Below are 21046 nucleotides of genomic sequence, written 5' to 3'. Positions count from 1 at the left end.
AGTTTTGTCTCATCAAATGGACAATGACCATGACCGTCCCATCACTTTTTCCACCTGGACACTGGCTGCGGCCGAAAGAAAGTATGCCCAGATCGAGAAAGAGGGTCAAGCGGTCGTATTTGGTGTAAAGTGATTTCACCATACATCTATGCCACCATTTTTTATTGTCATCGATCACTAGCCATTGCTAGGCCTCTTCCGTGAACAAGGTGATCTTGCCCATTGTGACTGCAAGGATTCAGTGCTGGGCTCTGTTATTGGCTGCTTACAAGTACTCTTTTGAGGACCACCAGGAACCCAGATTGCGCATGCTGACCTTTGAGCAGTCTTCCTCTGCAGGTCAAATCCGCAAACCCTCCTACGGCGGACTAAGAGATTACTGTCCTGAACTTCATGGACTCCTAGCCCGTCACTGCCTCGTGTGTTCATGACTGGACGAAAACCAGCCTGTACTTGCCAAGGTGCGTCATCTGGTACTATAGGGTGGGCAGCATCGGCAGCTACCAGTGGAGTTGAAGGCTTTCTCCTCAAAATTGTCGGAGTTGACAATAATGACCGATAACGGGGCATCTTTCACCAGTGAGGAATTCACCACTCTTGTGAGGAGCAACAGAATTTGTCACGCCCGCACCGCCCCGTACCATCCAACTTCGAATGGTTTGGCAGAGAGAGCTGTGCAGATGGTTAAAGGAGGCTCAAGAAACAGACATCTGGCTCAATGGACACGAGACTGACAAGATTTTTATTTTCATACAGGACCATGCCACTTGCAGTAACTGGGGTAGTCCCCCGCTGAGATGTCAATGGATCATAGACTTCGTACATGGTTGAGTTTGGTTTTGCCGGACTTCGGCTCGAAGGTGCATCGTAACCAAGACTTGCAAGTGCATTGCACAGTTCGAAGTCGACTTCTTCACCCGTTTCGCACCTGATGACGCAGTGTTCATTCGTAACTTCAGCAACAGTGCTCTCTGGGATTGGTGTTCATCAATGGGACCAGTTTCATACCAAGTTCGGGACCAGGGCACGTTGTCTCATCAGACCCTGAGAGAGAGACGCAGACCTCAGAGATCTCGGACACCCACTCCATAGTTCAACTGCCTCCTGACGATCGTCTGCACGGGGTCTATGGGGTAGGAATGCTTATCTTCTCTGTGCTCCTTGTATAGTACGAGCTCCCCCACGAAGGGCATGGTATCTCAACTACCGAGAGTATATAAAGTCAGCCAGTAAGGCACCGACCAGATAATTACCAAGTAGGGGTCTACCAGGGGAGTGTAAATATACTGTTTGTACATAAAACCACAGCTGATCTGGAAAGGTGAGATGGTCTCCCTCTGTCATTGGCGGGTCGGGTACAGGCGGTTAAAATGAATGTGCTGCCGCGATTCCTGTTTATGTTTCAATGCCTGCCAGTTTTCCTGCCAAAGGCATTTTTTACAGAGATTGAAGGGATGATTACCTCGTTCATATGGGGAGAGAAGGTGGCCAGAATTAAAAAGGTGCTACTACAGAGAGGAAGGCAGGCATGGGGTTTTGGTCTTCCGAACCTGATGTATTATTACTGGGCGGCGAATGTGGAGAAGGTATGGAGCTGGGTTGACTCCCAATGGGTCAGAATGGAGGAAGGTTTGGATAGGGGATCGGGATTGAAGGTGCTAGCAACAGCGCCGCTCCCGACGGCCCCAGGGAGATACTCAGGGAGTCCAGTAGTAATAGCTTCGTTGAGAGGCAGTTTCGACAGCACTTCGGGTTGGGGACAGGGTCAAGGGAAATGCTGATTCGGGGGAACCATGGGTGGGATTCTCCGACCCCGCGCCGGGTCGGCGAATCGGCGGCGGGCCGCACGACCCGCGACCCGACGCCGGCACGCGATTCTCTGCAGAGCGGAGAATCGGCGCCATTGGTGCCGGCATAGTTGGCACGGCGCCGGTCGCGGGCCGCTCTGCGTGGCCGGCCCGCCGATTCTCCGGCCCGGATGGCCGTAAGAAAGGAGCCGAGTCCGCCGGCGCCGTTCTAACCTGCTCTGGGCCGGTGGGACCTCGGTGTGTAAGGGTTGGGTGGCGGCCTTTCGGGGGGAAGGGGGCGTCCGACCTCGCGGGGGGGGGGGGTGAGGGGGGGGGCCTCTGATGTGACATGACCCGCGATCGGGGCCCACCAATCGGCGGGCCGGCCTCTGTGGCTGGGGCCTCCTTTCCTACGTGCCGGCCCCTGTAGTCCTGCGCCATGTTGCGTCGGGGCCGTCGCGTTGAAGGAGGCCACTGCGCATGCGCGCGTTGGCGCCAGTGCCACTGCGCATGTCCTCGTTGGCACCGGCACAACTGCGCATGCGCGGATCTGCAGCTGCAGCGGCGCGAACCGCTCCAGCGCCGTGTTGGCCCCCTGTAGGGGCCAGAAATAGTTGTGGGAGCGACGGCGTTTACGACGGCGTGGACACTGCCGTGGGATGGGAGAATCCCGCCCCATAGATTTGAGCCAGTGGGATGGAAATTTTCAGAGATGGGAGGAGAAAGGAATTAGGACACTAAAGGATTTATTTCTGGGGGTCATTTTGCGGGATTGAAGGAGCTGGGAGCGAAGTATGGGCTGAAGCAGGGCAAAATATTTAGATACATGCAGGTTCGAGACTTTGCCAGAAAGGAGATACAGAGCTTCCCTGTAGAGCCGGCTTCCACATTGCTGGAGGAGATGCTGACGACAGGGGGACTGGAGAAGGGCATAGTATTGGCGGTTTACGGGGCTATTTTGGAGGAGGACAAGGTGCCGCAAGAAGTGATCAAGGCAATGTGGGAGAAAGAGTTGGGAGAGGCTATGGAGGAGGGGTTCTGGTGTGAGGTGCTCCGGAGGGTGAATGCCTCCACCTGTGTGCGAGGATGGGGCTGATACAGCTGAAGGTGGTGTATAGAGCGCACCTTACAAGGGCGAGGATGAGCCGGTTCTTTCAGGGGGTAGACGATATGTGTGAACGGTGCAGGGGGGCCCCACAAACCACGTTCACATGTTTTGGTCCTGGCCAAAGCTGGAGGATTACTGGAAGGAGGTGTTTAGCGTAATCTCTAAAGTGGTGCACGTGAAACTGGACCCAGGCCCTCGGGGGCCATATTCGCGGTGTCGGACTAGCCGGGGTTAGAAAGGGGCATGGAGGCAGATGTAGCCTTCGCCTTGTTGATTGCCCGAAGGCAGATCTTGTTAGGGTGGAGATCAACCTCTCCACCCTGTGCCCTGGTATGGCGGGGGGACCTGCTGGAATTCTTGACTCTTGAAAAGGTCAAATTTGAACCAAAGGGAAGGATGGAGGGGTTTTACAATTCTTGGGCGTTATTCATTATGCACTTTCGAGAATTGGATCACATCGAGCATTAGGGGGGATGGGGCTGGGAGGGTTGGGGCAAGAGGGACTATATGTGTTAACGGTGACTATGGGTGATTCCTTTTTGTCATTTGTTTATGTTAACATGCGGGCTAATATCTGGTGTTTGGTGGGAGGATGGGATCGTTGCTATTGATATGGGGATTGAAATTACATTCGTTACTGATCATTGTTTATTGTTGGGTGTAAATTTGGGAGAAAATGTGAAAAAGGAAGAGAATAAAAAATATTTTTTAAACAACCACATTCTTACTTTTACTCGGTTTGGACTCCCGCGTCCTTATTAAATCCATAACCCTTGCCAATCAAAAATCTAACTCCGCATTAAATACATTAAACGGCCCAGCCTCCACTGCTCTCTCTAGGGAAGAGAATTCCAAACACTAATGACGCTCTGAGAGATAAATATCTTCCTCCTCATCATTTTAAATGGAAGGCCCCTTATTTTAAACCTGTACCCCCTAGTTCTAGATTCCCCCATGAGGGGAAACATCCTCTCAGCATCTGCCCTATTGATCCCCTTAAGAATCTTATAGGTTTCAATAAGAATGCCTCTTATTCTTCTAAATTCCAATGAGTATGGGGCCCAATCTGCTCAACCTTTCCTCATGAAACAAACCCCTCATTCCATGAATCAACCGAGTGAACCTTCTGTGAATGACTTCCAATACAAGTATGCCCCTCCTTAAGAAAGGTGCCCAAAATTGTACACAATAGTCCAGATGTGCTGTCACTAATGCACTGTACAGTTGTAGCAAGATTTCAGTATATTTATGCTCCATCTCCCTTCAATAAAGGCTAACATTCATTATGCTCTCCTAATTACTTGCTGTACTTGCGTGCGCATGTTTTTTGATTCATTGTCAAGGATGCGTGTAAAAGATCCAACGAAAACTCAAAGATGCAGCTACAGACCTGGCAAGTCAAGGGATCTGCAAAAGACGAACAAAAGGAATAGATTCAAAACTCATGAAAAAGATCAGAGCATTGTGGGTACAGCAGATGTAATCTGAAACATAGACCCAGAGTCCAGACAGCAGTGAACTCAGACCAAAATCAACAAGCAACTCTAGGTGAAGCAGCAACTATTCTGGAGCTTGGTACAAACATGGAGTCCACACTACTCTCCCTGAACTATTCTGAGTGCTGAAAGTTCGCAACAGGCCCAGCACTGGGACAACGGGAGAAATAATTTTTTCCAGATATAGAGCCACTTCTGGTTTGCACAAAAAAAAAGACAAATGGACCTGGTCAGTCCTTACTCTATGCAGTTGGAACTATTGCCAATGACTTGATAGCGTGGCAGGGAGTCAGTGAGACTTCAACTTGAAGAAGTCCTGCAAGCATTTGATTGATATTTCAGTGTTTACAAAAATGTAATTATAGAAAGGACAAAATCTAACAAGTGAAAGTAAAGCCCAGATGAGAGCATGGATCTATATCAGCTGGTAGGAAATTGCAACTGTGAAATATTGAGGGTAGAATTGATCCATAATTGATTATTAGTTGGAGTCTTAAATGAAGCTCTATCAGGTCTCTTGCAGACAAGAGAGGATTTAACTCTACTCAGGCAGTAGAATTGTGCGACAAACTGAGCTCAGAGAATGTGTAAACTCCACACAGACAGTCACTCACGGCTGGAATTGGACCCGGGTCTTTGGTGCTGTGAGGCAGCAGTGCTAACCACTGTACCACCATTACAACCCAATATTCTTCAAAGAATTCATTGAGGGATAGCAAAACATCAAGCGAGAGCACAGCAATCAGTTTTGTGGCCAGCATTCCTCGTTCGATAGAATAAATTATTTTTAATTGTTTTATCGGTGCGGTGACGAGTCAAAAGAAAGAAGAACAATTTTCACCTTCTACTTTTCAATCAAAGCTGTGGAAGCACTTGGGAATGCATTTATTTCAAAGGCAAGACTTTTCTTATTGTCATTGATTACTACTCAGGGTGGTTTGAAGTGAACAGCATCACGGTGGAAGCAGTCATTCAATCACGGAAGAGAATTTATGCAACACATGGCATTCTGGTCATTGTAGTCTTCGACAATGATCTGCAATTTTCTGATGAATTATACCAAAACTTTGCAGATTCATTCATGTAACCAGCTCACGACATTTTCCTCAGGAAAATGGAGAAGATGAGAGAGGTGTGAAAACTATCAAAGACTTGATGAAGAAGATTTTAATGTAGCTCTTCTGAGTTATCAAACCTCACCGCTGCAAAATGGTTTCTCGCCATCAGAGTTATTCATGGGAAGGAGATAACTTGCAGCTCTGCGTCGGAAACAAAAACCTAATATTACCTCTAATGATCACGGGAGGGTAAAACAGCATGAGACAAATGGAGAAACAAACGAGACTTCAGTCTCTCGGGGAGAGAGTATGGTACAAGACCAACAGAAAGAAGGCATGATAATCATAAATTTTCCTCATCGAAATCATACAGGATTGAGACAGACCCAAGGAACTATAAGGAGAACCAACAGAGCATTAATATCTTTGCAAAGAAAGCGAAAAACTTGGACTTACTACTCAGATCCTGATGGAAAAAAAAGATGAAACAAGACAAAGCTCTACAGACAGCCAGGAAAGGTGATCCATCGACAGAAGAGAGAATGTGGAATGTCCTTGACCTCAAAGAGATCAGAACAAGTTCAGGGAAATTGGTCAAGGCATCACTTTGACATCTGAGACCTTGGCAGGAAATGTAGGAGGATGTATATAATTGGGATGAAGACATGGGGCGATGTAGAATCAAGGGTTAATATCAGAAGCAAATGATGTTAATGTAATGTTGATATAACACCACATGATTGAGTAACAGATCATCGATCATAGAATTTACAGTGCAGAAGGAGACCATTCTGCCGATCGAGTCTGCACCGGGCCTTGGAAAGAGCACCCTACTTAAGCCCATATCTCTATCTCTATAACCCAGTAACCCCACCCAACCTTTGGCAATTTAGCATGGCCAATCCACCTAATCTGCACAGTTTTGGACTGTGGGAGGAAACCGGAGCACCCGGAGGAAACCCACACAGTCACGGGGAGAACGTGCAGACTCCGCACAGACAGTGACCCAAGCCGGGAATTGAACCTGGGACCTAGAGCTGTGAAGCGACAATGCTAACCACTGTGCTACTGTGCCACCCCTATCTGGACAAAGAAAAAGTTTCAACCTTGTGCAAAGGTCCAAATATGTATACAGTTGTTGTAAATAAAGAGTAATGGTTTTAACAAACTAATCTCGACTACAACCCCAGCTAGACCCTGAACATGATGAAACACCTCCAAAACCATAAGGTCTTATCCTATGGCACCTTATCAAATGCCTTTTGAAAATGCAAATATACTGTATCTCCTAGTTCACCTTTATCCATCCTGCTTTGTTACATACTCAAAGAACGATAAGCAAATTGTCAAACACAATTTTGCATGCACAAAGCCATGCTGACTCTGCCTAATTATCTTATGATTTTCTAACCTGCAGGGGCCCAATTAGCTTAGTTCGTGAGATGGCTAGCGTGTGGATCAGTTTAGTACAAACAGCACGCGGTTTGATCACCATTCCACCTAAAGTAGATTCAGGGCCTTTCCCTACCCACAGTAAAAATCATGGTGCTTTCCTGTGGTTTGGTGAATAATCACCAAGGGCCCGACTTTAGGTACAAAACTGAAGAAGAAGAAATGTCCTCTTTAATAATGGATTCTAGCATTTTCCCAATGACAGACATTAGACAAATTGGCTTTTAGTTTCTGTTTTCTGTCTCCCTCCTTCCTTTAACAGAGGTGTTACTTCAGGTAGTTTTCTAATCCAGTGAGACTTTTCCAGAATCTAGAGAATTTTGGAACGTTATACCCAATGCATCCAATACCTCTGCAGCCATCTATTTTTAGACCCACAGATGCAGGCCATCAGGTCCTGGGGACTTGTCAGCCTTAAGTCCCATTAATATTTCCATACAGAGCAGGACAATGATATTTGGTTCACTTGGACAATTCAGTCAAGGTCAGTGCTGGGAAGCTTGAATTGGACAGGGAGGATATTGACAAGATCAGCCTTCAACGAGTGGGTTGGGCAAGAATATTGAAGTAAAGTAGGATGGAGCAATTGGAGTTGCTGCTTGTAATGAACAGGAAAACTCACTCCATTGAGTCTAAAAGTAAGTTTAAAAAATATATATACGAATCAGTCTCTGACTTGTCCGTGCAACATTGTCACTGTTGTGATTCATGATTCAAGTGGCACTGACATCAGCAGCTAAGTAGTCAGCTTTGTGATTCCAGTGTTCTGCTAAAAAGCTGCCTTGTTCCCTTTTCAGCTGTGGCTTTGCTTATGTGACTTGTTTCAACAATCAGAGAGAAGGTTACCTGCAAAACCTTTGCAGGGTCTACTTTGTTTTCCCTCCTGTGTCATGCACTGACACGCCCAGCACTGGTCAACACTGACCAAGTTTTGTAGCTGACTTTTATCTCTGTCTTTGTATATGCCTGGAAAACAAAAAATCACAAACCAGTCTGGGGCATTGCTCATGGGTTATCATTTCTGTTCAGATGATAATCTGCTCCCATTATCTCCAAATGAGATGGTAGTTAGTTTCTGCATAGCTTTTGATGTACCTTTGTCTGGAGACAGGTGTGATTCCATTGTGTCTCTGAGTATCATCCACCAGCAATTCAGCCAGTGACTGAATTTACATCCTCAGCCACCTTTGGCATGTATGCCCGTTTTTAAAACCATAGGTCTTATTTAAGAGTTTAGTATGTCCGCATGTAATTCAATATTTTCTCCATCAGCATGACAGGGTTAATCTAAGAGGGAGTCATGCCTGGGATGACTGCAAGAGAATAGGAATATTGAGGAGTGCAGTGGAATTCGGGTAAGAATTGGGAGTACATAGTATCTGAGAGGGGAGAAATGTGAGACGGCATGACAATAGAGGGTCCAGAGTGGCAGCCAAAGTACAGATACAAATGGACGCAGGGAAAACTCAAGTTACATAGGCAATTATTAGGATACCTAAATGTTGGTAGTAAATGGGAAACAGGAAATAGGGAGGGGGAGTCCAGAGTTAAAGACAAAGGACCCATGTTGGTACAAAGTTGGCATAGGTAGGGTGGAGTCAGTACTGCTAAATTATCTCTCCCAGACCATAAAAAGATAATGTTGTGGAGGAGAATGCTGAGCCCCAGGCTAATAGAATAGATGGCATTGAGGTACGTAGGGAAGAGGTGTTGGCAATTCTGGACAGGCTGAAAATAGATAAGTCCCCAGGACCTGATGGGATTTATCCTAGGATTCTATGGGAGGCCAGGGAAGAGATTGCTGGACCTTTGGCTTTGATTTTTATGTCATCATTGGCTACAGGAATAGTGCCAGAGGACTGGAGGACAGCAAATGTGGTCCCTTTGTTCAAAAAGGGGAGCAGAGACAACCCCGGCAACTATAGACCGGTGAGCCTCACGTCTGTAGTGGGTAAAGTCTTGGAGGGGATTATAAGAGACAAGATTTATAATCATCTAGATAGGAATAATATGATCAGGGATAGTCAGCATGGCTTTGTGAAGGGTAGGTCATGCCTCACAAACCTTATTGAGTTCTTTGAGAAGGTGACTGAACAGGTAGACGAGGGTAGAGCAGTTGATGTGGTGTATATGGATTTCAGCAAAGCATTTGATAAGGTTCCCCACGGTAGGCTATTGCAAAAAATACGGAGGCTGGGGATTGAGGGTGATTTAGAGATGTGGATCAGAAATTGGCTAGCTGAAAGAAGACAGAGGGTGGTGGTTGATGGGAAATGTTCAGAATGGAGTACAGTCACAAGTGGAGTACCACAAGGATCTGTTCTGGGGCCGTTGCTGTTTGTCATTTTTATCAATGACCTAGAGGAAGGCGCAGAAGGGTGGGTGAGTAAATTTGCAGACGATACTAAAGTCGGTGGTGTTGTCGATAGTGTGGAAGGATGTAGCAGGTTACAGAGGGATATAGATAAGCTGCAGAGCTGGGCTGAGAGGTGGCAAATGGAGTTTAATGTAGAGAAGTGTGAGGTGATTCACTTTGGAAGGAATAACAGGAATGCGGAATATTTGGCTAATGGTAAAGTTCTTGAAAGTGTGGGTGAGCAGAGGGATCTAGGTGTCCATGTACATAGATCCCTGAAAGTTGCCACCCAGGTTGATAGGGTTGTGAAGAAGGCCTATGGAGTGTTGGCCTTTATTGGTAGAGGGATTGAGTTCCGGAGTCGGGAGGTCATGTTGCAGCTGTACAGAACTCTGATACGGCTGCATTTGGAGTATTGCGTACAGTTCTGGTCACCGCATTATAGGAAGGACGTGGAGGCTTTGGAGCGGGTGCAGAGGAGATTTACCAGGATGTTGCCTGGTATGGAGGGAAAATCTTATGAGGAAAGGCTGATGGACTTGAGGTTGTTTTCGTTGGAGAGAAGAAGGTTAAGAGGAGACTTAATAGAGGCATACAAAATGATCAGGGGGTTGGATAGGGTGGACAGTGTGAGCCTTCTCCCGCAGATGGATATGGCTGGCACGAGGGGACATAACTTTAAACTGAGGGGTAATAGATATAGGACAGAGGTCAGAGGTAGGTTCTTTACGCAAAGAGTAGTGAGGCCGTGGAATGCCCTACCTGCTACAGTAGTGAACTCGCCAACATTGAGGGCATTTAAAAGTTTATTGGATAAACATATGGATGATAATGGCATAGTGTAGGTTAGATGGCTTTTGTTTTGGTGCAACATCGTGGGCCGAAGGGCCTGTACTGCGCTGTATTGTTCTATGTTCTATGTTCTATTGGGTCTGTTCTTTGCACTTTTCTACACTTTTTGTTATATCTCGTCTTTTTTGTAAAGCCATGGTTTCTTTATTTGATAAGTAGAGCTCTTGTTCCCGAGGGGTATATTCTAATCCAAATTAAACTCAGCTATTTTTAGAACACTTCCCACTGTTTATCCATAATTTTACTGAATAACAATTTTGATCAGATTACTGTCTTCAGTCTCCATTTCATCTCTTAAAGTTAGCCTCAAAAAAATTTAGAATCAGACCCAACAAATTCATTCTTAATATGATCAATGTGGGATTATTGTTTCCTTATCAAGAGAGTATTAACTAAATTTTGCTCGTTACTCATTAGTAAACGTAGTATGGGTTGTCCTTGTTGGTTCTTGAATATATTACTCCAGAAAACTAACTTGAATGCACTGAAGAATTACACCACAATTTTGGCTTGAAATACTCTGCTCTTCCAAATCTATATGAACTTTAAAATATTTTGTTGAAGCAAATTTGCTAAAAGCCTCTATAATCTCTGAATTAATACATTTTGCCACTTGTACAAAAGGAAAGTACTGTGGCTGCAGGAAATATTTTTTAAAAACCCAGAAAATTCTGGAAATACTGAGAAGATCAGACAGCATCTGTAACAAGAAACCAGGCTAATTGGCCGGATTCTCCGCCGCCCGCCTCAGGTAGCGGAGTTCCCGCTGTGGCGGAGAATCCCACGTCGAGTAAAAGATGGGATAAATGTCAGATGCTCTGGTACCCCACTGGCAATGAGCTACATGCCTGTGCCGGCGGGAGGATGCAAATGGGTTATTTGAACCCATATGCATCCGATTAATGGGCTGGACACCGGACATTTCATGTCTCTGATGGCCCAGCCATCTGGGCCAGGATTCACATGAGCATGGATTGATATTTTCCAATGTGGCCCTGATGAGCAAGGGCTTCATGGTGGGACAAGGGTAAGTATTGAACATAGGTGACTCCAAAATCCATCGGAGGGCCCCCTACAAAGCAAATCCTGCCCATCCCGTTTCCCCCATTTGATCCCCATGACCGAAACCCCTATATCAGAGTCGGCCCCAAATCAGAGACGTCCCCATGTCAGAAACCAACCCCCCCACCCCCACCCCCCACCCCACTCCTCCTATTCGTCACCCTTGCCTGGAAGCTGAAGAGCAGTCCAGGCTGAAATGGTGAAAAATCAATGTGTTTTCACTTACCTGTCCCTTACACCTGTTGCCTCAGACAGAGGTGTAGAAAGCGACAGCTGTTACTTCATAGAAAGCCAAAACCACATCACAAGGCTTTAACCCCCCCCCCATGCACTTTGATCTGCAAGGCTTCTCTTCATTTTCAAAGAGAAAAATCTTTTGGTAGGTTACAACTGATAGGGTAATAGCTTCCAGGCAGCCAGGTATCTGGATTGTTTATTTTCAGTTCCCTTCATGCCTGAATACATCTCAAGTACCCACTGTGAGCCTAACCACAATGTTTAGAAATATTGTCCTCTTTTTCTTAGCAGAAAGCACCTAACTGCTTTTGATGTGTTCAGGTTTGTGCCCGCGCATCAGAGAATCTTTGCAAGTGGGTTTAGCACAGGGCTAAATCGCTGGCTTTGAAAGCAGACCAGGGCAGGCCAGCAGCACGGTTCAATTCCCGTAACAGCCTCCTCGAACAGGTGCCGGAATGTGGCGACTAGGGGCTTTTCACAGTAACTTCATTGAAGCCTACTTGTGACAATAAGCGATTTTCATTTCATTTCAAATGGCATTGGGCCTGCTGGAGTCAGCGGGGATGTGTCCCCCATTGACTGCTTGGATGGCCTTCCTAAACATTCTGACCCTTGTAACCGAGAACATTTAATTCCCAATCAATTTGCAACCATGCCTCAGTGATGGCCAAAATGTCATGCCCTATTTGATTCTCAAAGTTGTTCAATTTAATTCTTATACTCCATTCATGAGTCTCAAAAAATTCTTATTTGGGTACGAGACACTAACCTATCATTCTGCCTCAATGCTGTTTTTTTCATCATTCAACTCAACACATCTTTGTCACTCCTGTAGTTTTTTAATTTTACAATACACCTCGAGTAACTATCACATTTTGTAACCCAAAATCTGTTCTTATCCTTTCTGTTAATATTTATAAACTATCAATTTTATAGAGGGCAGCATGGTAGCACAGTGGTTAACACGGTGGCTTCCCAGTGCCAGGGTCCCAGGTTCGATTCCCGGCTTGGGTCACTGTCTGTGCGGAGTCTGCACGTTTTCCCCTTGTCTGTGTGGGTTTTCTCCGGGTGCTCCGGTTTCCTCCCACAAGTCCCGAAAGACGTGGGCCGGGATTCTCCGATTTCGCGGCCAAGTTCTAACGCCGGCATCAAAAGCGGCGCCAGTCACTCCGACGTTAACGGGCCGCCAGGCCCGGGTGTGCACCCCTTCCTAGGGGGCTAGTACGGCGCCAGAGAGGTGTCCGCTGCTCCGGCGCTCGGATGCCAGCGCGACATGGCCAGCACGGGCCCACACATGCGCACCACGGCCGCGCGACTCCACGTATGCGTTCCCGTCTCCGCGCCAGCCCCGAGGGCAATATGGCGGAGCTTTACAGGGGCCCAGCGCAGAATAACATAGCCGCCCCCCACGGAACTAGCCCGCCCGCTGATCGGTAGGCCCCGATTACGGGCCAGTCCACCCTGGAGGCCCCCCCCCGGAGTCGGATCCCCCCCCCCCCCCCCCCCCACCCCCCCACTCCCGGATGGCCCCTGCAACCAGAACTCCGAGGTCCAGGCGGATGGGACCATACGTAACTCATATCGGTGGGCACTCAGCCTATCGAGGCCCGGAGAATCGCCGGGGGGTGGGGGGGGACGCGCTTTCAACGGACCCCAATAGGTGCCGCGGCCAATAGGTTTGGGGCGCGTGGCGTGATTCTCGCACCCCCCTGGCGATTCTCCAACCCGGCGCGAGGTCGGAGAATCCCGGCCCAGCTGTTCGGTAATTTGGACATTCTGAATTCTCCCTCTGTGTACCCGAACAGGCACCGGAATGTGGCGACTAGGGGCTTTGCACAGTAAATCCATTGCAATGTAAGCCTACTTGTGACATTAAAGATTATTATTATTATTTTAATTTTGGTTTTTACTCGTGTTGGATCTCTTGAGGCGTTGCGAGCAGGGTAGATCCTGAAAGCGGGATCTCCCAGCTTTTATCGGCCACACTATGCCGCAGTGAGCTAGTCTTGCTCTAATGTGCAAATTCCCGAGGTACCCAAAGTTTTGGGATTCATCCCCTTTGCCTCGGAGACCTCGGTCGAGCGCCGTTTAGCAGTGGTCCCCACAAACGGAGACCAGACAGAAAGCCACTGGTGGGGGTCTCCCAGGGGATCGGAGGCCCCCAGCTGCATGATCTTTGGTCAGGGTGGTTCCAAGCTGGCATTTCTTTTGCACTTGTGCGTGATCGGGTGGAGGGTTCCCTGCATGGGTGTTGGAGGTTGCAGGGGGGGTGCCGAGGACTCTTCCATAGTGCGTTCAGGCTGAGAGGGTTACTTAGGGGGCCTCAGAGATCGGGGCGCCATTTAATAACGGCGTCCCAATCTCTTGTTGCACTGGGGAGTTATAGCGAGCGGAGCTTCCCACTGTACAAAACGGGGCTGTGTGCGGCCTCGCGTTCCCCGCTAAGGCCCCTTACACAATGTGAGTCGCGTAGTTTAGTCATGTGTTTCTCAGCACTCCAAGCTCCGGGAAACACGCAGCTAAACACGCTAGATTTGGGTCTTTGTTCCCAGGGTGTTGAATCGGTCCACCGGAAAGGCAGTGGCTGCAGGCGGTACCACATTCGCCAGAGGCCTCAGTTCGAAAAAGGATCTAGGCACAGGCAAGTAATGGCAGGAAGGGGGAGGGAGTGGGTTGGCAGAATAACCCTTTTTCCCAATGCTAGTTCCCTCAATTAAGCAATGAGTGCCTTTGAATGATGTAAACCCCTTCCCCCAAGCCCCCAGGGGCATTTAAGAGTCAACTACATTGCTGTGGGTCTTGAGTCATATGTAAGTTAACCAGGTAAGGACGACAGATTTCCTCCCCTCAAGGGCATTAGTGAACCAAATGGGTTTTTACTACAATCGACAATGGTTTCATGGTCATCTTTTAGGCTTTTAATTCCAAATTTTTGTTGAATTCAAATTTCACCATCCGCCATGGCAGGATTTAAACCCAGGTCTGTGGGTCTCTAGATTATTGGTCTAGCGATACTACCTGTAGGCCACTGCCTCCCCCTAAGTGGGTGTTATTTCCAGCTCCTCACTTAATTGATTTGAGGCAAGCAGGGGTCCTCACCCACTGCCCATCCACCTGATCAAATGACCTTGCCACCAAACCCAACTCAGACATTCTGTCCTACATTCTTCTTACCCCCCACCCCACCAATTTGGACAGCCGTCTGTACTAAATGCCTAGGTCAGCAATGTGGCTGTCCTCAAAACCGTGCTTGCTTTATCTTCATAGATAAGAAGTACACCTAGGGCAGCTCGCTGGTGCAGTGGTTAGCACCGCTGCCTCACGGCGACGAGATCCCGGCCCTGGGTCACTGTCCATGTGGAGTTTGCACATTCTCCCCGTGTCTGCATGGGTCTCACCCCCACACCCCAAAGATGTGCAGGGTAGGTGGATTTTCCACACTAAATTGCCCCTTAATTGGAAAAAAAAGAATTGGGTACTCTAAATTTCAACAAAATAGATATGAAGTACATTGTATCTGTTGGTGTATGCAGAACCAACTGCTCTATCTCTCCTCAGACTCCCTACTCTGGTAATGTAAAGTCACAATCTTCCCTTCCTGCACCTGTGTTTTCCCCTGAATTATATCCAGAAATTCCTCCCCACCCCTTTATGTATCGGAGTATCTCGAATCACATTGCAGTTCAATGACTCTGAACTGGAATGTCTCAAATTGGAGATATTTTCCATAGATGTGGCATTTTGTAACAGTCTGACTGTCCACACACACCCACGTGGTACAGTTACAACTCACAGCCTGCAATGCCATTTCTATTCTTTCTAGCATTGTCTTAACTTTCAAATTCTCATCCTTTTTTCAAATGCCTCCATAGCCTTGTCCATCCCTGTCTCTATAATCTCCTGCAACCCCGCAAATTCCAAGGTATGGAAGATGATGACTATGCCTTCAGTTGCCTTGACCCTGAACTCTGGAATTCCCTTCCTACAGCTCTGGCTCTCTGCTCCATTAAGGCAATCCCTAAAAACCTATCTCTTTGACCAAGCCATAGGTCATGTGACCGAATAGCTCAATATGTGGCTCAGTGTCATAACTGGTTTTATAATGCTTCTGTGAAGCATTATGCAATATGAATCTAAGTTAATTCTAATTAAAATAGAATTACTTGAGATATGTATTTTATTTAGTCAATGGATTTAGCTTGATTTCAGATTCATTTGTAATTGTTTTGTTTGTCTTTTTTTATTATTTATTTTAGTATCCCCTTATTCCTCTTTATTATTCATGTATGCCAGGTTTTTACCTAAGCCAATTCAGATTCTTTGAATAGTGATATCTTTCTATTTAGCTAATTTTAACTTTATCCCTTTAAATCTAATGATTTGCTCTGATTATTTGTATATTTACGTATTACTATTGTCATTTGGTTTAGATTACTGAGCACCTTTCCTCTCCACCTAATTCCCACGCCCATCAAATTCCCTTCTTCATTTTATTTAGCACTGAATTTGTTTAGCTATTCACCCAATTCTACTGTGGCTTTGTTTTCACAGATATCCTTATCTTGACTTGAGCCAACATTTACACCTCAACCTAAAACAGATTGGGTGGGATTTTCCGGCCTCGCCCGCCCGGCGACTGGAAATTCCCGCTGAGATCAAGATTTTTTCACAGTCCCCGTCCTGTCCGTGGTGATCTTGAGGCAGGCACGGCCAAAAAATTCAGCCCATTATCTGCTCATTTATCTCATTGATATTTGTGCATCTGTGCTATGCATTAATTGACTATCACATTTTCCACATTGCAACAGAGTCTACACTTCAAAAGGTACTTCATTGGCTGTCAAGCATTTTAGATTGTCCTGAGGTCATGAAAGGCACTCTCTCACTGCATTTCTTCCCTTTTTCACCCAGTTTTGAGCTCTAGCGTTGGTTTCTTCCCAACCATAGTTCAGAAACAAACAGTGGAGAAAAGTAAAAACCGAACAATAAGAAGGGAGAAGAGAAATGGATAGATAACACTTGAGCGGCACAGTGGTTAACACTGCTGCCTCACAGCGCCAGGGACTCGGGTTCAATTCCGGCCTCTAGTGACTGTGTGGAATTTGCACTTTTTCCCCTTGTCTTGAGTGGGTTTCCTCTGGGTGTTCCGGTTTCCTCCCACAGTCCAAAGATGTGCAGGTTAGGTGGATTGGCCATGCTAAATTGCCCCTTAATGTCCAAAAACGTTAGGTGGGGTGATGGGGGTGGGGGCATGTGTCTCGGTAGGGTGCTCTTCCCAAGGGCCAGTGCAGACTCGATGGGCTGAATGATCTCCTTCTGCACTGTAGGGATTCTATGATTCTATTCTATGAACACTTAACACTGGATGTTAGAAAATATTGCATATGTAATTTGTCTCCTTTCAAATTGCCTACGTTTGTTAGTAAATTGGAGGGAGTTTACTTATTACACAATGGTGAACCTCCATCCAAGATTGGGGTTAATAAACATTGATCAGAGAGGGATTAGAGATATCTTTATTTTGTATTTGGCCTTGCTGTGACTGAGCTGATTTGTTTCATGCTGAGATAGTGTGCAAAAAGTGATAGATTACCTGTTGTCAACACCCTTTATGTAAGTGAGCACCAAAATTACTTACGTGTAGATAGAAATTAAATCTGTGTGAGTTTTTGTATGTATGTGTGCAAATCTTCCAATGTGGCATTTAAAACTAACTCAGATCATTAAACAAACTGACTGAATCATATAGTTCTCAATGCACCCTGCAATGAATCATTTAGGACATGACATTTTGATTTCTTTGCAGTTGTTGACTCACAGGACAGCACATTGGTGATTGGAAAATTAAAAGTGACGGTGGAGGCATTGGAGGCTTTGCTTTCAGTACATGAGGAGAACAAATAAAGACAACTGGAAAGCCACACAGGACTAGACGCTTCAAATGGATAACCTGTTTTCCTGAAATACACTAAAATGAGTTTAGTTCCATTTATGTGCACCATAATTAAGATTCAACGAGATTGTTTGATTTTCTTCATTTCCATTTTTTGCTTTCCTTGATCTTCATTCATTCCAAGGATTTGTTTTTCTGCTTTTTATTCAATATAGTTGAACACGCAACCTTGCACAGGGCTTTGTTAATAATTAATAACTATGTGATTGAATGATCTTCGTTATTTGCATTTTTGAACTTTTTTTTCTACATATGTATGCAAGATGGATATTTAATTTTTAATAAAGTATTTTCAGCATACCAGTCACTTGTAAGCCTCTGAATAATAATCAGAAATAAAGTTTTTATATTGCCCATTATCACTTAACTAAGTAAAAATAAAACCCTGTGATTAGCTTCATTAAGAGTTTCACACTGTGAAGTTTTTAATGGCGGCAGAGTATGAAAATTGCATACCAAAGCCTGGATTAATGTGTTAATCTGCCTCTTTAAAATGCTAATGCTTATTTTATGCACATTAAATCTCAGTTCTGCTTTCCTTTGATGCATGCACAGCTTATAAATTAAATATAGGAAATAGTTGTAGGCACCTATAGATGTCTTTTACTGGGAGCATTTTTAGATATGTTTAAAAATCATGCTTGTATATGGATATTTACAGCAGACCAAAGTCTGTTAAATTCGTACAAATTGAACTGACCAGCCTTTTTGCACTAAAATAACCAGTAAGCTTGGAATACTTCTAGTGGTTAAAAATATTAAAAGGAAAAGACTAAAAAATGAAGGTGATTGGAGAGAACTGACATTACGCATTAAAAGGTGAGATATAGCAGAGGGTGTAAATGAGCAGTGCTAGAGGCAATTCTGTTTGCTTTTGGAGGAAGTGGCTTCTTAAATGCCTAGGTGTGCCTTTTTTGTATTTGCAAACAGTCCTTTCTTCCTTATAAGCATAGCTAAATAGAGAAAGAGGGATGGCATTTATTAAAATCTTCCTAATTTAACAGAATACATTGAATTTTTGCTTCAATGATCATTAGTCATTTCATTTAATGAAATAGGCATTTGCTTTTTCAATGATTAAAACTCTGGAAAACGAGTTCTCTCCACAGATTTGAGTACATTGAAGTCTGCTAATGGAAAGAAGATGGAATCGATTATAAAACAATTCATTACAGTTCAACACTAAAGTAGATATAATGAGTAAAGGCAAGAATGGGTATCTGCATACAGTTTGAACCATCTGCTTTCGTGGCCTCAATAATGGATTACAATCTTCGTGAGCCTTTGAAATAACATCCATGCAATATTAATTTGTTGACGTACAACATGATGCCATTGGAACAAACCCCGACCATAGCCATCTGTGATCTTTACATTGCAGTGAATTGTCCTTATTATTTGTTTGTTCCTTTGAAAGTCTTAAGTAGGGTGGAAAGATTGTTAACCGGTTTTGTACAAATACATTTCTTTTAAGACTTAACCACATACATCTGTTAGGCTAACAACAGCAAGCCCACTGAACAACTAAAGCGAAATATTGCAGATGCTGGAAATCTGAAGTAAAAGCAGAAATCTTCAAGGTTGATAATGAGATTTTAACTCTGTTTCTCCTTCCACAGATGCTGCTGGACCTGTTGAGTCTTTCCAGCATTTTCTGTTTTTACACAGAACAGTGGAATAATTCGTTATCATCCAGATAATCCCCCAGTTTGCATTTGCTAAAGTTTCTCAGGAGACAAATATTCATCAATACCTTGCAGCAAGCACACTTAATGTTGTCAGAACTCAGAGCAGACTTGGCTTTGTTGGCTATGGAAACGTTTGAGGCCTATCTGACCCATTCAGCCAACTGTATATTTCCTTAATGGAAATATAAAGTGAAAAAATGCAAAAATAGTACTGCACATTCATAAATTATAATAAAAGTGTGAAAACTTACAAATAGAATCCATTCCAAACATATCTGACAAATCAAATATATTATAGTAAACAAGATGTTTTGTTTCTTGATTAATCTTTTTAGACCTTCAGATTCCATTGTGCATTATCACAACTTTTGACACAAATCACAAATTTCCAGAAATGTAATAAAATCATATTCTGAGATTAAATAATTTAAAGAACAGAAATTATTGATTAAAGTACATTTGGGGGAAAAAGCACAACATGACCAGAAATTATTATATCATAACTGTATAGTGTAGTATTACTGCAAAATACAGTAAACATTGCAATGTTAAGTTCCTGCATAAAGTGTGAGGTCTCTTACTAAAGAGATTGTTAGATTTCCCACAAGCGGGTGACAAAAAATGTTTTTAAAAGTTGCAATCTATAATACTCACTAATACTAATCCTTTTTGACAAAATATCAACTGCCTTTGCACCATCCTTTACAGAGACAGTAATCAGCATTTCAGACTCCGCAAATAAAGTTAGTGTAACAGGATAGCACCTGGGTTATTACTGTGAGAACTGTTCCTTTCATCAGGCAGTGGTTTAGCAATAACTAAATTAAGTAATTTACAATGGAACTTCACAATGCAGATACCTTATCTGAATGGTACTTAGTCCCATAAACAGGGAATTCATTTGCCTCTCTGCAGCCTCATGAACTGTTTTGAATATTTTTTCTCTTTGAGTCTTCTGCTTTTATCCCTCTACTGAAAAATAGGCATTTTTTGAATACATCATTCAAGCAGCTGAACTGCATGCGTAGGTATTTGCACCCCCATCCCCCCCACCCTCCTCCCGTGATCTGTTTACTAGCAGCTGAGACAGCTCACCATTGGCTGCCAAGATTGCATCAATGCCTATGGCATTTTGGATTGCTCGTTCATCCTGCCCCGGGGAATCTGTTGCAGGGAGTCTTCTTTGATGGGACCGGAGGATCCTGCTGGCAGGAAGGGCCAGAAAATCCCACCCCATGTGTAAGTTTGTACAGTAAATGATGACCATGGGGCCTTTGCTGTCAAGCTCAATCCCTGGCCTCACTCAGCATCCACATATATGCAATGCCATCAGTCGTTACTGGACAGTACTCAAAAGTGGAAATCCTGACCATTCCCTACCCCTATATAATCTTGAATGAATTCAGTTGTACCAAGAATTATACTACTCAGTCATTTAAGGACCTATTTAAAGTATTTTGTGTCACTGGTATGCTGTTAATAAGATGATTTTGTGCCTGTTGTATCTGCTGCCTCTGCCACTTCTGAGTAATCACTGTTATACTTTACCCACTATTTTATAAAATGGTGAGTCTCTTCACTAAGAGGGAATGAAGCTTCCCCCACTAAGGACAGATAAATTTTAGTGTAAATTATGTTTTTGGCTCTAATTCACAGGCCTCCAGATGAGCCTGCAGTGCTTTCATATTCTTGCAATGTACCTTCCCAGTGACAAATGTTTCAACCAATTAGCTCAAACAAAAATAAAATCTAATGCTTTATTAACCTAACACATGAGCTAAGTTAGTTTTGCTATTCAGTCTGTTATGGACAAATATGTGAATTATAAAAATTAGGAAGATGAAAGAACCGTAATGATGCTCATCTTGTAAAATTAAATCCAACAGCAAAATGAATTCCACAGAATGAAAACATTCAGACAATCATGGAATGGTACAAAAGGAGGCCATTCAACTTGTCATGTCTGTGCCGGTTCTCTGCAAGAACAAATCAGCTAG

At 44.6% G+C, this 21046-nt stretch overlaps 1 protein-coding gene across 4 annotated transcripts in view; it reads left to right on the top strand.

Annotated features, from left to right (window-relative positions):
* rpgrip1l (RPGRIP1 like) overlaps positions 1 to 20818 on the top strand; it is a 385377-nt gene extending 364559 nt beyond the window's left edge. For all 4 annotated transcript variants that reach the window (XM_072518258.1, XM_072518259.1, XM_072518256.1 and 1 more), the window contains one exon: positions 17215 to 20818. In XM_072518258.1, the coding sequence (XP_072374359.1) occupies positions 17215 to 17312 (98 nt within the window). In that variant the 3' untranslated portion in view covers positions 17313 to 20818. The remainder of the gene's footprint in view (positions 1 to 17214) is intronic.
* Positions 20819 to 21046: the final 228 nt, after the last annotated feature.

The sequence above is a fragment of the Scyliorhinus torazame genome, chromosome 10 (genome assembly GCF_047496885.1).
Source record: "Scyliorhinus torazame isolate Kashiwa2021f chromosome 10, sScyTor2.1, whole genome shotgun sequence".
Lineage (NCBI taxonomy): Eukaryota > Metazoa > Chordata > Chondrichthyes > Carcharhiniformes > Scyliorhinidae > Scyliorhinus > Scyliorhinus torazame.
Note: the sequence above shows the minus strand (reverse complement) of the source record. Positions and strands in the feature narration are given on the sequence as shown.